Source organism: Parus major, chromosome 15, assembly GCF_001522545.3.
Source record: "Parus major isolate Abel chromosome 15, Parus_major1.1, whole genome shotgun sequence".
Lineage (NCBI taxonomy): Eukaryota > Metazoa > Chordata > Aves > Passeriformes > Paridae > Parus > Parus major.
Window position 1 is genome coordinate 2,426,326 of NC_031784.1, and position 22,927 is coordinate 2,449,252.

The 22,927-nt window shown below is 44.0% G+C and overlaps 1 protein-coding gene across 9 annotated transcripts in view; it reads left to right on the top strand.

The window, feature by feature from the left end:
- The window catches only part of PITPNM2 (phosphatidylinositol transfer protein membrane associated 2), a 123,614-nt gene that overhangs the window by 46,224 nt on the left and 54,463 nt on the right, over window positions 1-22,927 (top strand). For all 9 annotated transcript variants that reach the window (XM_015643801.3, XM_015643803.3, XM_015643804.3 and 6 more), the window contains one exon: window positions 14,605-14,778. In XM_015643801.3, the coding sequence (XP_015499287.1) occupies window positions 14,701-14,778 (78 nt within the window). In that variant the 5' untranslated portion in view covers window positions 14,605-14,700. The remainder of the gene's footprint in view (window positions 1-14,604; window positions 14,779-22,927) is intronic.

Consider the following 22,927-nt stretch of genomic DNA (forward strand, 5'->3'; position numbering starts at 1 on the left):
TTTCTCCAATAAATGTGACAAGCTGACCTGGAGCTTCCAGAGGAATTTGTCCCTGAATGCTGGAGGAGCTCAGCACTGGGAAGTGTTAGGGAGGCTGACACTGCTGTTTTGGAAATCTTGCCAGGGAGAGGAATATGAGAAAATTACTTCCTTCTCCTTCAGATGTGTGCAATTTGTAACTGTTTGGCTAATCTGATCATCTCATCTTGCCTGGGACAAATAGCTGGGGTCTGCTCAGTTGGGTCCTTTTGTGCTAAAGGAGCACATGACCTTATTGTGAAAGAGTAAACTCCTGCAGGAATAAATACAGTAAAGAGAAAAATGCTGCCTTCTCTACTTTCCCCTGTGACAGGCTTCAAAAACTTGTCCATTATTCTGCAAAACAGTGTAGTTATAATCTGTCTGTCAGCATGGAACTGGAAAATATTTTCAGCTCAAAATAACCTCCACAAAGAAAATAGCTTCCATGTGATCCCCTCTTCAGAGGAAAGCTACTGGACTTTAGTCCTAAATAAAGATTCCAACCAACTTTGGTGCTTTAAAGAGCGATAGTGGTTGTCCTAAATTTGACTTTACCAAGTCCCTTCTCCTGCACAGCGCTTTGCTTTGGTCAAGTCAAGAGAGCAAGTTTCACATTGGCTTCTCTTAGTTGCTGGTGCTTTCAGTAGCTTTGATAGTGGTTTCAGTGGTGTGAAATATAAAGAAAATTTTCCAAAACATAATTATTGAGCCATCACTTAGTTGGCAAGTCATTTTCAAAGCTTGCCGTTGTCCTTTTGTCCTCTTTATCATTGCTGGGAAAAAATGCATTAACCTGTGCTTGAGAAGGCAATGATTTGCTTGGGTTTTGATACAGTCAGACCTATTTATTTTGTCAGTGGGAGATGCTTCTAATGTATTTAGCAGTAAATCATCCTGAAGCCAGGTCTCTGAACAGCTCTTGCTTGTGTTCTTTCTCCTGATGGGGCTGTCGGGATGTTGTTGCTGAATGTGCAGAAGAGAAATGGTCATTCTTCTTTTTCTTCTAATTTCAGAGATACACAGGGATCAACCGCATCGCATTTTTAGAAGTAACAATTCTGGTTAGAGTGGAACTTTGAAGTTTTCTCTCCCATTAGCTAATTAAGACTATTATACTCTATTGTCATTATTGTCACTCGGTATTTTTGAGAATCAAAGGTGAAAAGTGACTGTATAAAATGAAACTCATCAACGAGGCTCCCTCGCCTATTGTGAGTCATCCTGGCTGATTTTAGCGACAAAAATAAATCTTCTGTTACAACTGTTGACTCCTTCAAGCCCTGCAGTTACTGATTACAGGAGCTGCTGCTGGTTTGTGCCTTGGGAAGAGCCACAGTCACCAACATGTGGCCAGGGAGGCACCAGGGTGGCTCCTGTCAGCCAGGCTCTTCCCTCTCCACCTCTAGACTATGATAAATTAAGCTCTTATTATGTCTTGGATTGTTTTGCTCTTTATCTATCAATTTTATTAAAAATGCTGAAGCTGAATAGTGCTGTCCTGAGGAAGGAGGGGCAGTTGGTTCTTGGCAAAAGCCTGTGTTTTACTGGGAGAACAGTGAGGATGAGGTCCTGGATTTACATAATTATTGATGCCTTTTCTTTTTTTTTTAAACATGAATTGCACACCTGAGCAGCTGAGATAATCTTCTGGCAGTGGTTTGTGTAATTAAAAGAAATTGTTAGCAGCTTGTCACTAAAAGTATGGATTGTTAGTATTGCCATTGCTTTTCTTCTTTGTAATTATCGTGACTGGTATTTTTAGGGCAGCTTTGCAGCTTGTCTATTTTCTCTCAAGTTGGCTAAAAATGCTGGTCTCACGTGACATGATAAATATTCTCTTGGAAACTAATGCTGTATATATCCTGAACTTCCTGCTCTGCTGATGTCTGGATTCATTCCTGAAAATTGCACGAGCTGCAGGAAAGGTGTCCCTTTTTATTGAAGCCTGGACATGTGACTGTTAATTGTCTTAAGAATGGTGTCTGCAGATAAATCTTAGACTGGGATGTTTCTGTTTGCTTTAGCTTTTGGATGGTATTAGCCTTAGCTGTAACCTCTTCCAGTTTCTGTTATCTTTTAAGAAGGACTTCCTAGAGCTCTGATCCTGCAGTGAAATCCATGCAGAACCTAGCTGTGGCTGCAGCAGCGAGGCTGACACGGAGCACGGGGCTGCTGCTGTTCTGCTCTGGTGTGGAGCTTCTCCACTCAGTGCTCCAACTTCCCCACTGGAATCACAGGGATCTGCTTGAGCTGCAGGCTGCCCTTACAGGAGCTTTGCTGTTGTCTCCAGGACACCTGGGTGAGCGTTTCTCAGAGATGTTGAGAACTGTGTGCTGCTGCTGCCCAGCCCCAGGACTTGTCCCTGCTGTCCCTGTGTGAGCTCCCACCTGGGCAGGTCTGTGGAGCCTCAGCACTGGCTGAACACCCAGCCAGAAGGAGGTGTCTGCTTGTGTGTTCCACATGATGACAATGCTTAACCCAAAAACTCAAGGTTGCAGTGGGAAGCTTCTGGTAGAATTGCTGTATATCCTCTTTTCAATTACACATTCCAATTCCAAGCAGGCTGAGGGGTGCTGGTGGGTAATCCTTGGTGAAAAAACTATCATTTGTGAGCCCTTCCAGGCAAAGTACAGCTCATGGATGAACCTCTGTGTGTTTGGGCAGTGTTGTTTGGGTTGATCCCAAGGTTCCTACCTGGCTCTTGCAGGAGTTGACCGTGTGTGCTGTCACTGCTGGCATTGCTGGGAACCCTCTGGAACCTGTGGAGGAGCAAGGCACTGTTTGTGTTATTGATTTCTGGACTTTGCTGTCATTCAGGATTTTTGCTTACTGACAGAAGCAAAATAAAAGCAAATCTGTGGAAGAGCAGAAATGGAACTTTTAGGCTAATGAAGCTGTATTGTGTCTGACAAATGGGTGGCTAATCTGCTGGAGAAGGGGGAGGGTTGACTTTTAATGAGAAGTTATTACATGTTGAATAGCTGTTAAATTGCTGTATTAATAAAGTGGACAATCCTCTCTAGCTTGTCTCCTTAAAGTATTCTTTTAATTGAGAACCCCCTTTAATCCATTCTTTTAAAAATTAATTAACATTTTGAGAAACACTTCTTAGACTGTGGTGGCCTGGTTCAGATTAAGTTGGGGTTATGTCATGACTGCTTCCTTATGTACTCTAGCTGTAATTTATGGACTCAGTGGATAACACTTAACTTCCTAAATAAGAGCTTAACACTTCTAATAACAAGACTAATGGGCTGATTTTTTTGGTCACAGTTCTTTGAATTGGCAGCAAACAGAAGAATAGAAATGAGATGAGAAAACAGAATCTGGTGCCTGGAGTGAGAACTTTGGTATTATTTTCAGTTCAGCTCCTGATTGTTTTGACTGTGAGCCAGCATTTGCAGTGAATTTTGGACTAAACTATCCAAACTTTAATGTCCCTCAGATATTGCAGTACTTGAAGGCTGCAGGAAGCTTTTTTTTGCACAGACTAATTGTCCTTTTCTTTGTGCCGTGTTGTGATCAAGCTGGAATGTTTAAGTCCTTTGGCACCTCTGTTACACTTTGTGGATATGCCAAACCCTCCAGCTTTGGGTGGTTTTGACTTCTCTGAGGTTCTGAGGTTTTTCAGAGGGTGTCCCTCAGGACCAGCAGACACGTGTGCTCTGGATGTGGCTGTCTAAGAAAGCCCAGCTCCTGAATCAGGTCACTGTTTACAAAGCAGATTTATGTCAGATATAAATACTGTAATGCCCTTTAGCGAAGGGCATGTGGGGCTGTGCAGTGCTCCTGCAATCCGAGAGCTGACAGAGCTGGGTCAGCCAGGATGGAGAAATTCCCAAGGTGTGAAACAGCTGGCCAGGCCATGGCAGGAGCTGGAAAGCCAGGACAGGGAACTGCACCACTCGGTCAGAGCCATCCCTGAAATCTGAACCCAGGGGGTTGGATGCTTTCTGCTCCCTGCTTTGCTTCCTCAGCTGCTGTCAGGCTGGAACAAGGTTTCCATCCCATGGTGCATCTCATGAAAAGGAAAATTTTGTGCCTGAAACCTTAGTAAGCTTGCTTTTGTAACGCTGTTTTGTAAGGGACACTTCAAAAAAGAACATCCCTGAAAAAATTTGGATATTTGTTGGGGAACAAAGAAAAAGTTTATTTGAATGGATCTTGGGGGGTCAGGAAACAGATTTTGTTACTTTTGTTTTAATTTACAGTAAATTGCTTTCTTTTGACCCACAAGTACAGTATGATCCCTTGTTGCAGGACACCCTGATGGACTTGTGAAGCTTTAATTTGTAGCTGGAGGAGGCGGTTGAAATCCCATTTAATTTGAGGAATAAAACCACACACGAGTCTTCAAGGAACAGGAGAATTCCACTCTTGGGAAAGCTCTCTGCTTGCTTTGTCAGGCTGAAACCACAATATGTGCTCTATGGCTTTTAAATGCTTTGATACATCCAGAAATTTTCTCTAGAAAAGAGAATTGTTTCCTGGAGAGAATTCTGAATGAAGCCAGATCTTGGCTTTCTGAAACCAGTGGGTTCATCAAAACGGGTCAGAATTAAAGGCCAAAAGATTTGCTTCAAAGTTTTGTCTTGTGGATTTGACAGCTGAAAAGTGAGTTTGGTTTGTGATGCCCAAGATATTAATGCAAAAATTGGGTTCAGAGCACCACTTAATTACATCTGAGAGTATTTTCCCCAGCAAGGATTATTTGTATGGGGTTTTGGAAATTGTAAGTGAGGGTTTGAGCATCTTTTGATCTTGAGTAGTTTCTTTCCTTGTCATTTGTAGAAACAGGAGGTCTGTAGCCCTTCTAGAAGGGGGAGGGTGAGTGCTTGGTTGTGGCCATGCTGGTCTGAGTGTCACAGGCTGTCTGGGCAGCTCTGCCAGTCTTCATTCGAGTTACTGCGTCGACCAAACCTGCACCTGCCAAGATTTCAACAAAAGAGAAAAGTTCTTGAAGCTCCCATGTGCTTTCCAGCAGGAAAAGGGCTTATTTGGGGGTGACAGGAGATGGGGTGAGATGTGTGCTGAAAACCTCTGGGCTCTTGGGGAAATTTGGTATTTTCAGGAATTGTTTTATTTTCTGCAGAAATTACTGATATCTTGAAAGGCAATTGATAAGAAGAAAAAAAATTAATCACAATTTTTTTCTTGTGGAATTGTGCCAATTATCAGGAAAATTTAATTTGCTTGAGCTACCCCACTCCCTTCTCTGTTTTAAAAAAATATTTTGTGGAAACAGTTGGATCCAATCTTGAATCTGCTTTCTCACCGATTCTTTCTTGGATATTGGACCAGGTAATTTTTCTCCTTATGTCTCAATTTCCCTGCAAATGAGGGATAATGGTGGTTGTCCCTGAGGCCAGGGCAGAGCTTTAATGCATCCTTCAAGCACCAGGAGCTGCTGCAAGGAGCACGGCTGGGCCCCAGCCAGGCACTCCTGTGGCTCTGCTCTGGGTGGGTGACTCAGAGAATGTTGTTTCCATTTCTCTTGCCAGTACCTGCATTTGTCTCCTTAGGTACCACTCCTGTCCTTGGCTTGGGTGAATTCATCATTTATTAGTATTTTTTAAGTCCTGGATTCAGTTTCCAGGTTCAGCTATATTTTAAATGTTCATAGTGTGTCCTTTGGGTTGTATTTCTTATGGAGTGGGCAGAGTGGGGAAGGAGGATGTTGTGTTTTCCCGGAGGAGGTGAGAATTGGGGATGTGGATAACACCTGGCAGTGTCCCTGAGGTCTCTCCTTGCCTGAACTGGCCATTGCATCCTGGTTTGGGAGCATGTGCAGAGGCCCTGGGTGTTGTGGACGTGCAGCTGGATCTGGGGCAAAGCCAAGGCTCTGGTCCCATCAGCAGCTCCCCAGAGAGGAACCTGGATCTGTCCCAGAGCCCTCGAGCTGGGACTAAGTGACTGACAAAGCTCCGTCCTTCTTTAGACTTCTCAAAGAGGAATGAGGGACAGAAATTACCTAGCAATTTGATACCCCAACTAAAGAAACGGAACTGGTCTGGCACTTCAGCCTCCTCTGCCTCAGCTGGAAACACCCAGGATCTGCTCAGCTGGAAACACCCTGGAACCCTCTAAATGATGTGGGTGGTATTTAGAGGCTGGGTGTTCATGTTGTGGTTAGCATTGAGGATGATTTGCAAAAGCAGTAAGATGTGATGGTTTAAAAATGCACCATCACTCTGTATGTGGGATGTGGAATGGTAGAGGGGAAGAAAAAACACCAGCCCAAAATGTGCTGAATAATGAACTGAAAGTGGTTATTGATTAGCTGTGCACTTTGATTACCCTGCTGCAATCCAAGAGCAGCGATTCTTTTTTCTTTATTAAAAAAAAAAACAACTTTCAAAGGCGCTTATGAAATATTTAGTGTAATTATTTCCAAGATCAAAACTCCAAAGAAATTACCCAGCCACAGAAACCTTGTTAATCTGTTGGTGTTACGGATGAAAGACGCAACAGAGATATTAAACATTTACTGCTCTTGTGCAAAATGGCCCTGTACTTTCCACCTCAATTGCACCATTATTCATCAGCCTTCACTGCTGTGTCTGTCTTACTCCCCATGTAAGAATTTTAGGTGTCATTACAAGTTTCTTCTGATGGAGTGGGACTTATTTTCTTTATCCCCATTTTGCCTTTAGGCAAGACAAGTCTCAGCCTAATGAAACCAGTGTGAAGTATTACAGTGCTCTAACACTGCCTTTGCAATGGTACAGTGTTTTCCTCCATGAAATAGTCTTTTTAAACCAGCTTTGAATGCTCATTTCCTGTTCCACATGGTATTTGCATAAGTGAGGGAATAAAATGTTATTTCCATCAGGACTGTAACTACTGAAAAAGTGGAGTAGCTGTTGATGACCCTTTTCAGTTTGAATAGGGAGTTACTGAAGAAGCAATCCAGGGTCTGTCCAATGTTGACTCAAAATCCAAAATTCCGTTTCTGTGTCTCAAAAGCAAGTTTAATGGATCTGCAAGTATTTGGAGATAAAAATTCAAATTAACATTGAGAAATAGCCTGAAATGGGCTGTAGGTTGGAAGAGATGAACATAAAGACCCATGAATAAGCTGTAAAATGGGGAATGAGTGCTGTGGTTGCCATTCCAGGGGAGGGGGGATATGGCTGTAATGGGTTTGGGACTGAGTGGCTTTCAAGTGCTTTGTGCAGAGGGGTAGAACGAGAGTCACAGGAAATATACTGAGCTTTGGACTGCAGCCTCCCTGCTCTCAATTTCTTACTTTCATGCTTAGTGACTGGCAAGATGAAAGAGTGGGAGTTTTCATGACTTTCTGCTCTTGATGTTTTAATAGAAAACTGTGATTTCCAGTGCAGCTGCTGATGGAGAGAAAGAGAACAGGGGTGGTGTGGACATGGACATTAAGAGCCTGGATGGATTTGTGGTTGGGATTTTACTACTTAATATGAGTGAAGCCTTGACCAGCTGGTGGGAACTGCACCAAGCTCCCTTGTGCTCCCCCTCCTGAGTTCTGTCAGGAAGAGGGATTGTTGTACCCACAGCTGTAAATGCAGTAACCTCCCAGGGAGGCTACCTGAGAAATTAGATGGGTTTGTTTTTAAACTTGGCCTGCCTCCCATCTCCCTGCCACTGCTGCCCACAGTGTGCAGGCTGATGCATGCCAGTGGCCCTTCAGACTAATGGATGTGCCACCAACCAAAGAAAAATTCTGTCTGTGCTGTTTGCTTGGGGCATTCCATAGATTTTTCTTTACAGTAGTTTAATGAGGTGCCAGCAATTTTCAGTCAGTTTTCAGCCAACATGCTGTACTTACCACACTGTCAGTGCTGCTTTTATTTTTGTTTCCCCGTGTGTGTATATATATGTATGTCTATATATAAAATACATATTACACATCTATATTTATGTATCTGTGTGTGTAATGTTGGCCTATTTCCAGTGGATAATGCTGAGCCTTGGACTAAGAGCATCCCCATTAAAAGCAGGGTCTGCTCAGTTCCTTCAGCTCACCAGGCTCTGCAGCCTGGCCACAAGACACTGGGGTTTGTGGCTGCTCTCCTCATGTAGACTACTTGGAAACGTTTACACTTAAATGTCAGCGTTCTTTTTAATATTCATCTTTATCCCCACTATCAGCAAAAGGATTAGGGGCTGGTTTGTCTTTCCCTCTGAACTCATCTGTGGCTTGAGTGTGCTTATTAGTTCTTTTAATGGCTTCTTTATTAGTTCATTATTGCATAACCTCCAGGCACGGCAGGACTTGAAATGTTAATTTTCCATCCAAAGTTCAGCTGATGGACTTCACCTGATCCCCCTGGAGTTGGTGTCTGCATGGGGAGGGCTGGCTGGCTTTGCACCACAGCATCACTTACAAAGCAGAAGGAAGGGAGTCAGTTTTTCCTCTCCTGGGTGTTAAAGCTGTAATAGGAATGGAAAGTACAATAAACCAGCACAATATCTGAGAACGTTTTAAACAGAAAAGGTGGTGGGTGTTGTGCACACTTTGCTGGGGTGTTACTTTCCCCCTCTCCCCTTCTCCTCAAGTTGCTTCAAGCCAGTATTTGGCTGCCCAGTGAACTATAACAAGATTTAATAGCTCCAGTGTCGCTATATTGCATTTGGACTGCTTCCATCCTTCAGTTGTAATAAATGTCTGCTTTACAATGAGCTCTTAAATTCTATAAGTGACGTCAAATTGTATCTAATAATGGAAAAAAAAGATCAAGTACTGTAAATGCGACTTGTTCACCCTGTCTTACCAAGCAGAGTTTGTCCTCAGCCCCTCGCTGTGCTGCTGCCTCTGAGAGCTCTGGAGCTTGTTCTACACCTGGGACAAGCTGATTTCTACAAATGCTCATGTTTTCCGTGTCCTCCTCTCCCCTTCCCTGTCCCCTGGCTGGGTTGCAGGCAGTGCCAGCCCCACGGGGAGCTCCAGCTGCTCCAGCATTGGAAGGATTGCTGCAGTTTTGCAGTGTGGGCACTTACTTGTTCATCAGCTGCTGATTCACTGTCAGATGGGATCTAAGCTCAGTCATGAAACTCGGATGTGCAAACATCTGCATGGTAATTCTTCTCTGAAGATGTGACAGATGAGATGGGTGATTAAGATGAACGACCCCGCCGAGAGTCAGGCACTGACACAGTGGCCTTGGAGCTGAGAGCGTGTGAACTGTGCACTTTTAAGGAGCTTTAACTTTTGATCTATTTTTTCTTTTTCTCCCCAGGCTTGATGAGTTTTTAAATCTGCTTAGCTGTCAGTGAGCAGGTACGAGCCACACTATGAAAACTGAAAACTGCTGATTTTCAAAAGCTCATTCTGTCTCTTCAGTTTAGTGCTTGTGTCTGTGTGTGACAGTTTTGAGAGTAGTGATGAGTGTTCTGTGGTCATAAAGCTACTGAATAGAAATGTTGAGGCTTTTTAACCTTTCAGTGTAGATATGGCTTGAATCAGTCCCACTGGAGAGATCACTTTGGTGGGGTTGGGCAAGGATGGGAGAGAAGGGAATAGTAAAATACGAGCACTCATTATTCATCTGCTTGGAAAAACCTCATTAATTGTGTTTTCCCCTGACCTTTACAGAGTAGTGGTCAGTCATGAGAGATTTGCAGTGACACACTCCAGCCTAGAGTGTGCTCACAAACCAAGAAGTTCCTCTCTGTCCTGTGCTCCTTCCCATGGAGCTGGCAGTGGGATGTGGGCAGGACAGTTGCCAGGGTGTGCTGGTCCCTGTGCTGGATCTCAGGCTCTGTGTGCCACAGCTCCTGGAGAGGGTTGGGCAGGCAAGGCTGGTGAGTGAGGGCTGCACAAGGTTTGACAACCTGTAGATACTTGTGGAAAGCTTCTGAGAGGCAGGGACACTGTGGACCAGCAGGATCAGAGTGACAGGGACATAGTCTTTGCAGCAGTGCCACTCTGGACAGATAAAGCTGAGCAAGACTGCTCTGGGCCAGGAGGGAAACTGCCGCATTAATCAAGGTGTGAGCGTGAGGCTGCCTTTGAAAACTGCTGACTTAGGCCCTGGGAATCTATTTCCCATTTATGCTGCAGCTTCTAAAGGCGTAAATAAATCCAAGCACAGTAAGTATGCAGCGCTTCCAGTCATGGGAGAGAGCGCTGTGTCCTCCTCCAGGGAGCTCTGCAGGAGAGGGAAGGTGGCCGAGCTGCTAAGCCTGGTGTTGTTTCCCAAAGCCCAAGTGTTTGATCCACTTGGGGTCAGTGCTGACATCTCTTTGTTATCGCTTTCTTCAAGGAAGTATCTTCTTGGGGGATAAAGGCAATGTAGAGAATCTCAGGAAGGTCTTTAGGGAGGTAGGTGAGGCCTCCAGGTAATGCCTTTGCTCATCCTTCTGCCGTTACAGTTTTGGCTTGGTTTTCTTACAGTTGTTTCTGTTAATTATCTTAAATTTCTTGGTGATGTGAAAATATTGCAAGGAAAATTGTTCAAGAGCTGAGTCAAAGATACCAATCCTTAGCTCACAAGCGTGCTTTTTCATAGAGGAGACTTTTCTCAGCTTCTACAGAGAGCACAGCCTTGAGCAGGCAGTGGGTGATCAGAGCCCAAGACCTGGGGCTGGGACCTGCTTCTGCTACCAGCTGCTGTGTGACCCTCCATCATGGGCTTTCTTTTTAACTTTATAATGGCATAAAATGAACCTCCTGTGTGAGGCTGGAAAAAGCTCATTATAGTTGTTCTCTGTGTCTGGGGCCTTTTCTTCTCTGTTGAAAAAGGGATGCAGCAGCCATGGCCCAAGGTGGGTTCCTGCTGCTGGGGCGTTGCTCACTGCAGCCCTGAAAAGCCTCTGCTCAGCAGCCTGAGTATGGAAAACGTGAGCTGGTCAAAAATTAGTCATTGAGATGAACACTGGGAAGAGTCATAGCAGCCCTTTTGTAGCCTGAACCCATGGCGTGAGTGGTTCTCCTACCCTGAACCTGTCCAGGAGCTGGGATTTCTGTCACACTCAGTGTCCCCTCAGGGTCAGCCTGGGAAGCCTGGCTGGGATTTGGCCTCCAGCACACCAGTAGCACAGTTTAACCACCCTTCACACACTTACACATTTACTCCTTAATTACAAGCTGTCCATTGTTATCAGCCCTTTGCTACCTCCTTCAGTACTAGGGAGGCTGCCCAGACACTCCCGAAGTGAATGCCAAGTTCATGGGTTAAATGGAAAGATTCTGCTGGGTCTTTTTTAGTCTGCTGGATCTTATCTGCAGATCCAGATAATCCTCCCCTGATTTTAAAGCATGGGCACTTTTTTTAGGGAGTTTGTTGTTGTGAGGGAGACTGTTAAAATTGGAAGTAAATGCAGCAGGCTGTGCGTGAGCCTTCAGACATTGCCTGGAGCAATGGCTCAGAGGTGGACCTGACTCATCACAGCAGGATATTGACTCTGCAGCATAATTGTGATGCTTTGAGAACCTGATTTTAAAATAATTGAGGTATAAAATTATGTGCCTGGCTCTCACAGTTACTACAGCTCTGGGTATAAATTGAATAACGGGCTGTACAAATGTGCCACTTGGCTATAGCAGGAATGGCAGCGAGTCTGGAAATGTCCTGCGTCACTGCTGTTTTCCTCTTGCTGGGAAGCTGGCTGCAGGCTGAGGTTTGCAAACAGCCTCTGGATCTTCCAGTTGTGAGCCACAGGGTTTTGACAAATCCATGCAAAGTCCAGCTTGGTGTAGCCAAAATCCAGTGGTGAAACGCTGGCTGTTTGCTATTCCCAGCACCTGGAGCATCTCAAACACCTCTGGCTGTAGCAGCGGGCTGGATGTGGGCAAGTGCCATGGGCGCTGCTGGGGTTTTGAGCTCCCCTGCTCCCAGAAGAACTTTTTCCTCTTTCCCATCATTTCTGCAGATGAACTTCTGTGTTTTGTTTGGACAATACAATGAGTGGTCTTTGATTCTCTATAAAATCCCAGGATTTTGGAAGGAAGTCACTGTCCTCAGTGAGCTGTCTCAAAGGGCCATTTTGTCACCTCTGTGCCACCTGGAATGGTGTTCCCCCAGATCTGAATTTGGTGAAATCCCATGTTTTTATTTCATGGTTTGATACCTAGACTCCACTGCTCTTGAAAGGATAAAAACAGGTTATTTTCAACTCAAAGACAATCCAAACTGCAAAATTAGCTTGATATTTTACCTTTTTTTTGCCGGTCTGGTTAAAAACCAGGCAAACAAGTCAGGTTTGTTCTTTGTGCCTTCTTCAGGGTCTGCTGCTGCCTGCAGTCCTGTGGGCTGAGCCCAAACACTGCTTTTTAATCATTGACCACAGGGAAAGAGAAACCCAAAGGGAACTTCACACTGAGCCCTCAGCTCCTGTAAAAGCTGAGCAGGAAGCTGGAGCAGGAGCCAGTGCTGTGACCAGACAGGCTCTGCATGCCAAGGCTGCTGCTGTGCCTGCTTGGGGCCAAAATGTTGGGATTTTTAGTCTGTAATAAAATAAATCCTCTTGTGTCTCAGCCATCTGAATTATTACCTGACTGGCACTTTATTATAAACACATTTTTTCCATGTTGATATTGGTTTCTTGCCATTTTACTGCTTTTTAGGTTCTGTTTTTTGTTTTATTCATCTCTTCCAATCGATAGATGTGTCCTGTTTTTAGCAAGCAGTAAGGGTAGATGTAACCAATGTCCTGATGATGGAGCAGAATCACTTTCAGAACATTTGGGGAACAAGGGGAGAAGCTTTTAAATCTAATTTTCAAATGTCTCTAAAGCACAACAAACCGCTCAAGTTGCATAGCTGAGTCTCCCACTGCCATTAGCTCCAAGAACTGGGATCCTGGAGTTGCACCATTGCAGGTCTGGTCCTTGAGATCCATCCTGTGGTGGTAGCTGTTGTTCCTTGCCATGACACTAATTAAAAACCACTTAATGAGATTACCTTCACCTGTTCTGGAGGATTAGTGTGATGGAGGAAATCCTGCACGTGCATGTGGATGCACACACTTCTGTGCAGAGCTCTGCAGTGTAGGGAAGCAGAGTCTTCCCAGAATTATTCTCCACAGGCTTTGCCATAGCAGAGACTTTTTTATCCTCCCCTCCACACGCTCAGATTTCTCTGACAGCAATAAAACGCGGCAGAGAATTGAATTTGGAAATAAATTGTTTAGATGATGCAGCACCAGCCAGTTCACTCTTCCAGAAGAGTCGGTCTGGGGTGGATTTGCTTTAGTGCCAGATTAGAAATGTGGCAGTCACAGAGAGGGAAGCTGGGGGCACTGTGGCACAGGGCTGGGTGTCCCCTGGGCACTGTCCCCGTGTGTGCTCGGCACTGGGGCAGCTCTGGCAGAGGTGTCACAGTAAACCTGGGTTATAAATACTGAATGCTGTCCCTGGTTGCTCTGTGACCATGGGCATGTGTTTGAACCTCTCTAAACCTCGTAAAAGGTTGGTGAAGTGTTGTGCAAACACCAACTGGCACTAAGGGCTGTTGATAGTGGTGCGGTTTCCTGGTTCCCATATCATGGTTTAATCCACAAGATAAATTGGTTGGGTTTATTCTGTTGGTTGTTTTCACCAGTCACAGGGTTTGGGGTTGGTTTGGCTCCAGCAGCTCTCTCTGAAGATGTCCAATAAGCAGGTGCAGCAGAAAGGTGGATTTTGGTGATGAGAAGGAACCAAGTGAATGGTTTGTGTGCTGTGAGAGCCATCACCAGATCCTGCCAAGGCTGACTTGAGCTAATAAGACTTTGCTTCTTGTGTCCTCTTTACCTCACCTTCCTTTTATTTCCCCCTTCCTTAAATACAGTTATTGTCTTCATCCACAGTCCATAGGGGGTATTAAAGGTATTTGAAAAGTTTCTGCTTTGACCTGTTGGTGTAGTAAATGCTGTATTCCCTGAATTCTTAAGCAGTAATTCTGTTACAGTGCCTTGAGGTCGGGTGCAATGGGATTTTTCTCTGTTGCAGTTTGATCTTTGACTGTATTCTCATGCAGTGGGAGTGTAAAAATGAGCCTGACATTGACAGAAGTGACAGGAGGATCTTGCCAACAGACTGTTTTGGAGATGCAAAAAGAAGGGGTCTTACCAAGACTGTAATTCAGAATAAAGCAGGGAAGAAAAGTACATTTCTGCTGTCTTTATTCTTAGAATCCAAAGATCTTTCTTCATCATGTTGTTACTGATGGCTGAGGAAGTCAAATTACTGCCTTTTCTTGCTGCGAAATGAATTTGAGAGGATAAAACCTGATGCTTTTGAGAGGATGCATCTCTGGTGTGTTGCTGACAATGGAGACTGTGGGCAGCAGCAGATCTGCCTGTTCATTTGGAGCTTTTGTCACATCTCTTCCGTGGAGATGCTGTTGCATATGAAAGTCTGATTGATATGATGGCAAAGGTCAGGAGGGTAATAGCTTTGATGGTATCCCCTGAAGCAAATCAAAATTCTTCTGAAAGATTCTGTTCAATTTGATATCAAAGGTCTGGTAGCACTCCAGGGATTCTTTTCTTGGCTATGAAGCTTATAGCTATTACAAAAACTAATGTTTGCCTGTTGGGTTTTTTTTTCTAAATAGGATGTTGTGCCATAAGAATGGAAAATAACCACTTCTGTCTTTCCTCCCCCCTCCTTTCTGTCTGTTTCAGGGATCCTCGATGCATTTCCTTGCCATTATTTAAGGAGCCTTTACTAAAAGCTTTTGGATTGTGTTTCTGAGCGGACAAGAGATTTTTATATCCAAAATGCTCATAAAGGAATATCGTATTCCTCTTCCAATGAGCGTGGAAGAATATCGCATCGCCCAGCTCTACATGATACAGGTCAGGAACATTCTGCTCCCTGCAGGGCTCTGGGGGTTCTCTCTGGGGTGGGGGACAATTAATGCAGGACTGGAAGTTCTAAATTTGGGTTTTGCTGTTTGCTTATAAAAGAGTAGTGGGGAAAGTAACACAAACTTCAATTTCTGACTTGCTTCCTCTTCTCCTTAAATTGGAGAACCTCTGTGTGACCTGCCTGGGGAAACACAAATTCCTGTTCCTGTGGAAACACTCAGCCCAAGTGTGTGGGTACCTATGGAAGGGATCTACAGGGCATAAACAGCCACTGCTTCCCAGCTTACTGGTTGTGCCAATTTAGGTTGCAAACCAAATTCTGTTATTTTCTTGGGAAGCAACAGTCTAATGTAAATTTGAGTGGGTAAACCAAAGGTGTAACTTGGAATTAAGGGAGGGAAAGAATTAAATGTAATATATCTGTGCTTATATACCACAGTGAAACAGATACTGATCAGTATGTAGATTATTTTAATAGGCTTCTGGATACTGATGGGAATTTTGTGGAATTCCCTGTCTGCAGTAAAGCAGTTAATTAAAATGTTGGGTTTTTGTAAGTGAAATCCTCTGTGCCCATATTCTCCCAGTGTTTGAAATCCAACCAGGAGCAGTTATAAAAGGAAATGAATCTGAAGTGTTATTTCATTGTCCCACACTTTAAATAAAATATAATTTTGCTCATCCAGCAAAACACACATCTAATATTGAGTTTGCAGGAGAACTCTGCTTTTTGAAGTGGGATGAAGCGGTGCTAGAAAAATCTGCTTTAGCTTAAAACCTAAAATAATGAGGAAAAACGAATCCCACAAACCAAAGCAAAAGCACAACTCCCCCATTTCTCTCCTGATCACCCTGCTGTGTTCCTTAAGGATTCATGCCTTGACTGTCACAAGAATGTGTGGTGTGTATTTTGCAGTAATAATGGTCAAATCCTGTTTTCTGACACAATTGTGTCATCTCTGTGTGTTTAACCTAAATCTTAAACGAGCATAAATAGCTAAATATTTTTCTTAGGTGGCTTCATTTTTCTGTACCTTTTTCTGATGCTGTAGCTGCTTTGAATATTGGTGTAATTATTTTGTTAACAAGCATGTCTTCCTAATTTGTCTCAGCTGCTTTGCATGAAGAGCTGGTGGATGGCAGCAGAGTATTATCTGTGCAGAATTTGTCAGTGAGCAGCAGAGTGCAGGGGAGAGTGGATTAGCAAGGAGGAGCCCACCTGATTAAACAGAGGATGAATCCTTAATTGGGGAGTGTCTGTGGGGCCTCCTGGGAATTCTGGAGGATTTGGACAGGGAAGTGGATTTTAGCTTTTTGATCTCAGAAGTTAAATTGCTAATTTTAATTTCCTCAATGCTGAGCACTGGGTTCTTCTTTGTCACTTGACAGGGATTTTGGCCATATCTTAACATCAAAAGGACACGAGAAGCCAAAAAGGGTTCATGCAAGGGGAAGTTCACCAGCTTGAGAAACTGCATCTCCAAATTGCCATCCAGCCCTGCTTTAATTTTCTACTGCATTAAGAGGCAGCAGAGTAAGGTTTCCTCTTAGATCAGGTGTCAAGTCAGGTTTCTGATCTCCCTCCTCTGTCCTGGAGCAGGGGGCTAAGCTGGAAACGCTTTATGGAGCCCAAGGTGTGGGGGAGCTGGAGGAGGGCACAACAAGCAAGGGGCTTTGCTGTGTTACTTGTCCAAGCAGCACAAGAGGAAAAGTGAGCTGTGCTTTTCCTTGAGAATGCTAGTTTCAGCTCAAGTTTGAAAAAAACAAAAAGCAATAACAAAACAAAGACCACTTAGGGTAGAGTTCATAGTTTGGTAGCAATTTGCTTCAATTGTTCCTGAAATTGGTGGAAAGATTCCCGCTGGCCTCAATGTGAGCTTTTCCTAGCCCAGGATATCAAATGCTTTCTTCAGTTTGATTTTAAAATGTTTTTTTTTGTCTTTGAGGCAGGCACTGGGGAAGGAGCAGTAGGCAGCGTGACTTTGTCCTTCTCAGAGAATGAGAAAGTGCTTCATGTCTGTCCTTTTATTTTTCCTCTGAAACACTGGAAGAGGTCACAGGAGAAGTAAATTCTGTGTGTTGAGCCCCCTTATGAGAGCAAACTGAGATACCCATGCAAAACAGCAGCGGAGAGGTATTTCTGAGAAATCTGTGGCTGAAATGTGGAACAGAATGTTTTGAAATAGTTCCCTCTTCTTGGGAAGAAGAGAGATTCTTAAAAGCAAAAGGTTAATTTCTAAGACATTTGTCATGTACGGAGTGGTGGCGTTATTGCTGGAGGCACCAGGCAGCCTGGTCCTGTGAGAAGCACTTCTCCAGCAGTGCAAAAGGAGATGGCATGATTGCTCCTCAAGGGTTTTAAGGAGCATCAAGCACATAACTGAAGATGATCACTCATTTAGCTTTGAGTTCATGAGTGAAAATTCCCGTTAAATTCCAAACCAGTTGGTACAAAGCTGGTTGGGTTTTTTTGTTTGTTTGTTTTTTGCCTAAGTATACATTTTCCTAGATTTCAGCATTGTCCAAAGGGAGGTTTTCCAAAAGGCCCTTCTCCCCCGAGCCCTGTGATGGAAGTGGTGCCTCAAAGCCATGTGGGCAGGGATGGTCAGACTCAAGCTGTAGTACTGTCATCACTTTTCAAAGGCATTTTCATGTAGATTTTTGCTTTGCAGTGGAAGGATCAATCATCTGTTTTCATGAGAGAACAGTCCCTTCTTAGTCTTAGATGTCTCAACAAAACTTTCTACCAGATTTGATGTAAGTAGCATCATGCCCAAATATCAAAGGATCCTTCCATTAAATGGGAACAGGCTGTACTTATATTTGCTGTGTTTACTGGATGGGAGAATTAAAATTGTGCAGTATGTAATCCACATCTCTCTTGCTTCTCTGCGCCACTGGGCAGGCGAGACGTGCAATAAATCATTGTGTGCATGCCCATGTTGCTCTGTAATTCCTCTTATAACTACAAGTTCTGCAGGCTGGTGTATAAAGCTGTGAAAACTGAGATGAGTGGCCTGCTGCTTTGCTTTTTAATTTTTTTTTTTAATTTGAGGCAAGAGAGCAAAAAGTCTCCTAAGTTGCTTTCTGCTGGCTTCTGAAATATTATCTACAGTCAGTGGTTTCAGTACTTTAAGCAGCACTTAAATTCTTCCCCTAAATAAGTTAATTCTACATTACAGCAAGAACTTAATGTACCCTCGACTTTCTTGAAGCCTAGCAGATCTGAACTGAATTGTTTTTCCTCTATTAAATTTCAGACTTTCAATATCTTTCCATGGGAAACCTCTCACGCAGCGTTGTCAGCCTCTCCAGGTTGGGAGCCCCTGCTCCAGAGCAGTTTGGTTTAGCTTTTCCGTAGGCACAAGGCCTTTTTTGCATCATTGCTAAGGTTTTGTCTCTTTTGAAGTCCAAATTAAAACATACTCATTTTTATATCTGAGCTAAGAACCAGCAGTCTTCCTTCCTGCTGTGACCTGTTTTTATTCTGGTGCATAAAACAGGCAAAATATTTCAAAACAGTGAAATCACTCTTTGTACCTCTGTTAATGTAACTTTTCCCTGAAATCTGTGTGCACATTTAAAAGCCAGTCCAGCTTCCAAGGGTGAGAGTTTCTCAATTAACTCAGCCTGGAGAGTTGTGCATGGGACTGGGAGTGGTTTGATCTGGGGAAGCTGCAGGCTGCTGTCCTAAAGTGAGCAGAGAGGAGCTGGAGATGAGCACTGGAATGAGTTCTGTGAAACACAAACCATTTCTAGAGGGAGCAACTGTAACTGTAGGGATTTGTTTCTTCCTGCAGAAGTTTTGAGCTAAATACTCTGTCCTGGATGTCTTCTCAGACTCTGCACATCACATCTGAGGCGTGTGTGCTATTTCAGACTCTGTGAGGCGAATCCTGTCGGGCACAAAGGGAATCTGTGTTCCACATTAGAGAGATCTTATTAAAGGGTCTCTTAATTCTTCCCCTCCTTGAATCCTGCATATTTTTCTCTCAGCAGCAATCTTTTCCTGGAACCCTGGCATCCTTTCCTTGTGTGTTCAGGGAACCTTCCTTTCTGTATACCTCCTCCTCCTCCTCACCCCAGAAACAAGGCACACATTAATGGAAAGTCTCTGTTTCATAAAAGCTTGGAATACGAGCCCTGAATGCGTTTGTCAGGATGTTATTTGCCAAAGGTCAGTCCTTTTATCATCTTAATAACGTTCATTACTGTGCTTCCATATGCCATGAGATTCCGAGAGACCGCTGCCCTTCTGACCCTTTCATAAGATGAGAGAATTCCTCTTGTTATTAAAACTTATTTTTATATCAGTGAGCGCAGCTTTCTTGTCTGTTGTAAATAACTCTGGTCCTCATTTTGTCTACACAGATTTCTCTGGGTATTTGTGACCTTCCTCCAAAGATAGTGTGCTTTAAAAATATTCTTCTGCTGGACCTAGTGATTACCTTTTGAGGGTGAGACTTATTTTAAGATGCAGTGTCATCCTTTCGAGTTAATAGCATTAATGCTTTGTCATTCATCACTTTGAGGGTCCATGACTGGGAAGGACCTCTGGCCCTGTTTGAGGCACTGCATGGAAGATAACCAACCCATCTGCTCAATACTGCCTGCTGAGCTCAGGCAGGATCCTGGGAATTGAGGGCTTCTCTCATGTTTTAACATGAGCCTCTCCTCTACTGTCCTCCAGGGCTTTGCATTTATTGCTTTCCCTGAAAAATCAAAGCATGTTCCAAGCATCTGCTGTGCTGTACTCTCCTGTCCAGACTGCTGATGGAGTATCCTGAGTCATTCTCCTCTTTCCTGGAGGCTCATGGTTTGTCCATCATCTCAGTTTCCAAACACCTGCACTGTCCTATTTTCCCCTTCATTTCCATGTAGCTCTCAGGAAGTACCTTTGAGAACAGACTTAAGACTCTGCTTGGTGCTGGCAGCAATTCTTGAGGCCCTGTTGTGATATCCAGGTGCAAAAGTCGTGTCCCTTAAACCCTCAGCTCTGCTTGGCAGTTGCCAGCAGGCTCAGCAGATGGTGAAGGATTGATTGAGTGAGGGAAAGCAAACTAACCCTTCATCTCTGGACACTGAAGAACTGGATGGCTGATTATTTTTGTTCTGCATGCAGATGCCTTGGCCATCTGCACAGACAGACATTTATGCTTCAGTTTTAAAGCAGGTGATGCTACTGATGGCTCCAGAGACCCTGGAAGGCTCACAAGTCTAAAAGCAAAGACTGGTTTGAAAGCAAAGATTGGTTTTTCCCCCAATTTCTGTGCTGGAGTGTTAAAACCTGTGGCTTCTCTAATCTCTCTTCTTCCTCTGGTTCTCATAACCTGTTCTTTGTGATGATGAGGATTTGCATCCTTCTGGAGGAGGAGAGTAAGGCACTTGCAGATGGTTAAGTTTTGAGGACAGGGGTGGTGCAGTTATGTTTGGTGATACCAGACTTGGGGTCTCATTTACACAGGTGACAGTGACACCCATACAGGTTATCATTTTGGGAAAACATACAGAAGGAGCAAACACCTTTTCTACATCTACTTTTTCCCCTGGTTTTGTAGTCCTTATCCTTGAATTCTTACATTGTCTGGGATTCCATATCATATTCCAAAAAAGATTGATTTTAGGGTAGTGAACTTGATGTTGCCTTGACAGTTCATGTGCTCTCTTTCCCTTAACAAAGGTGAATGAAGCTGAGATAATGTTACAACACAATTCTAAACACAGATTTTTAATACAGGACACAGCACTGCCAATCCTACTTGTTGGCTGCCAAAAACCATTTTTCCTTCTGTATTTTTTTATTCTTATGAAAGAAGGACAAAAATCTTGATAGGGATTAGGTTCTCCCTTTTTCAAATACCTGAAGGCAAGTAATGAATTAAGTATTAGGAAGACTATGGGGATTTCTTTAAGCTAGTCCTGCAGTATTTTAGCACACAGCCTATTGTTAGTGAACAATTACATCTGGTTCCTAAAGTATAAGGGATGTAGTCAGAGGATTAGACTTGATCCAGAGCACCCTGAGTTGAAATTTTGTCTCTGATTTACAGTATAGTAATGGGCAGCCTGCTTTGCCTCCCTTTAGACCAGGGACAGTAATTCTCACAGACAGTGTCCATGGAATAGTTAATGCAGTGAAAAATCAGTTTAAAGACAGGGAAGGAAATGCTTAGAGTAGATGAAATACTGAGCTAGAAGTGTAGTAGACATTTTGAAAGATGAGCCATGTGGGGTAAACAAGTTTGAGGTATCTCCATAATAAAGTGATCCCTAATTCATGTGCCTCTGGCACATCCAACCCTGACTCTAAAGGAGTATGACTGGGCGTCTTTGTAAGGAAAAGTGATTAATGAGTGGCCATGAGAAAGGTTCTCTTAATGCTGTAAATTTTTTATGACCCTGCACAATTGATTGCCCTCAAAATATCCTGTTTTTGTACAAGCAGCTTCATTAATATCTAGCCCTGATTCTAAATAATGCAGTGCCTACAACACTCGTATGAAGTGATGCTGTGCATGTTTCTGCTCTGCCTTGCAGGAGCCTGACAGCCCGGCCTGCCTTCAGCTTTTACGGCTTTTTTAAAAATAAAAATGTGTTTCATTACAAGAAAAGCAGGCAGGAGTGCTGGTGCTGCAGGTGCAGTGCAGGTAATGTACACATGCCTCGGTGAGAGAGGTCCCTTCCTCAGGTCCTCTTGTACGCTCAGCTTTGCTTGTGCAGCTCCACACGTGGCTCTCTCTGACATAAGGACCCTGCTTGGGTGACATCTCCTTGTGCTGGATGTCCCCTTGGAGGCAGCGCTCAGAGTGCTTACAGGCCTGCCTGCTAGTCCAAATTCTTGCTTGGTAAACTTGAGGGAAGATTCCCCCACACAAAATCCCTGGCACAGGCAGGAGCGATCAGGTGGCATCTCCCTGCAGAGCTGGGAGGGACCCAAAAGGGAATTCTCCTGGAAGCTGCAGCTGATCAGTGCTGGATTGGGAACACAGAGGGTAACTACTTTATGATTGTGATCAAGATTATGTGCAGCTGGTGAAGCATCAGTTTGGGGACAGGATAGCGCCTGGCTGGGATGAAGCACTGCATCGTGCCCAGCCGTTGATCAAACCTGCAAGGGGAATGTTTAAAACAGCTGCTCTTTTGCCTTTATTAATGAAGCCGTTGATGAGGAACAGATTTCTTTCCCATCTCCCCAGGGTTTCAGGTCATTCCTGTGTGTTTGGAGCAATGAGGCTCAAAGTGCTGTTGTAAAGCCTCATGTTCTGATCATTATCTTGTTGACTCAAACTAACCTTCCTTCCCCAAATAAGTATTGACATGGCCCTTCGTGCTTTTTTTTTGTGTTTTTTTTTTTTTAACAGCACTAATTGGATTAAAGTAATTGTCACGTGTGAAGGATGCATGTTAGAGCCCAAAGGGCACAGGGGAGGCTCAGCTGTGGGCACCATGGTTACTGGTGACATCACTGGTTTGCTGTTCCCAGCAAGGATTCGGTGCAGCTGAAGCTGGAGTGAGGATGGCCCAAACTAAATCCAGGGGATCGCTGGTGCAGCCCCTCCCATTGCCATGGAAACACGGCATCCTGCATGCATAACCTGGTGCTCATGGTGGAAACAAAAACAGGGTCCTGTGGTGCCCGCAGCTGCTGGAAGGGCAGGAATGGTGCTATGGGGAGGGGAGAGTGGGGAATTCTGTTGAGGTTGGATTTGTTTTCCCATTGACTTTTCTGTGCACAATGAGACAGAGTGAGCCTTGCTTTGGGGACAAGAGCAAAACTCACAAGTCCCTTGCTGTCCTCCAGCAGTTTTGTGGTTGAGGGGACTGCCAGTCCAACTTGATGAAATTGTTTCTGATTGGACCTTACAAAGTGCAGGCTCAAAAGTTCTGTTAAAATCATCCCTGGGATAACAGGGTTCCCAGTATTAAAAGTTCTCTGCCTACCTTTAAGATTGTCTTTCTAATTAAGATTGTTCTCAACTCCTGCAACACAGGAGTAGAGAAGCTTCCCTGTTTGAGGACTGTTTTGCTATATTTTGATAAAGGTCTCTACTCCAGCCCAGCAAAGAGCACTGTCACAAAATGGGTGCTGAAATGGGGATTCAAAGATCTGGGTGCTGGATGTAGCTCTGCCAGCAGC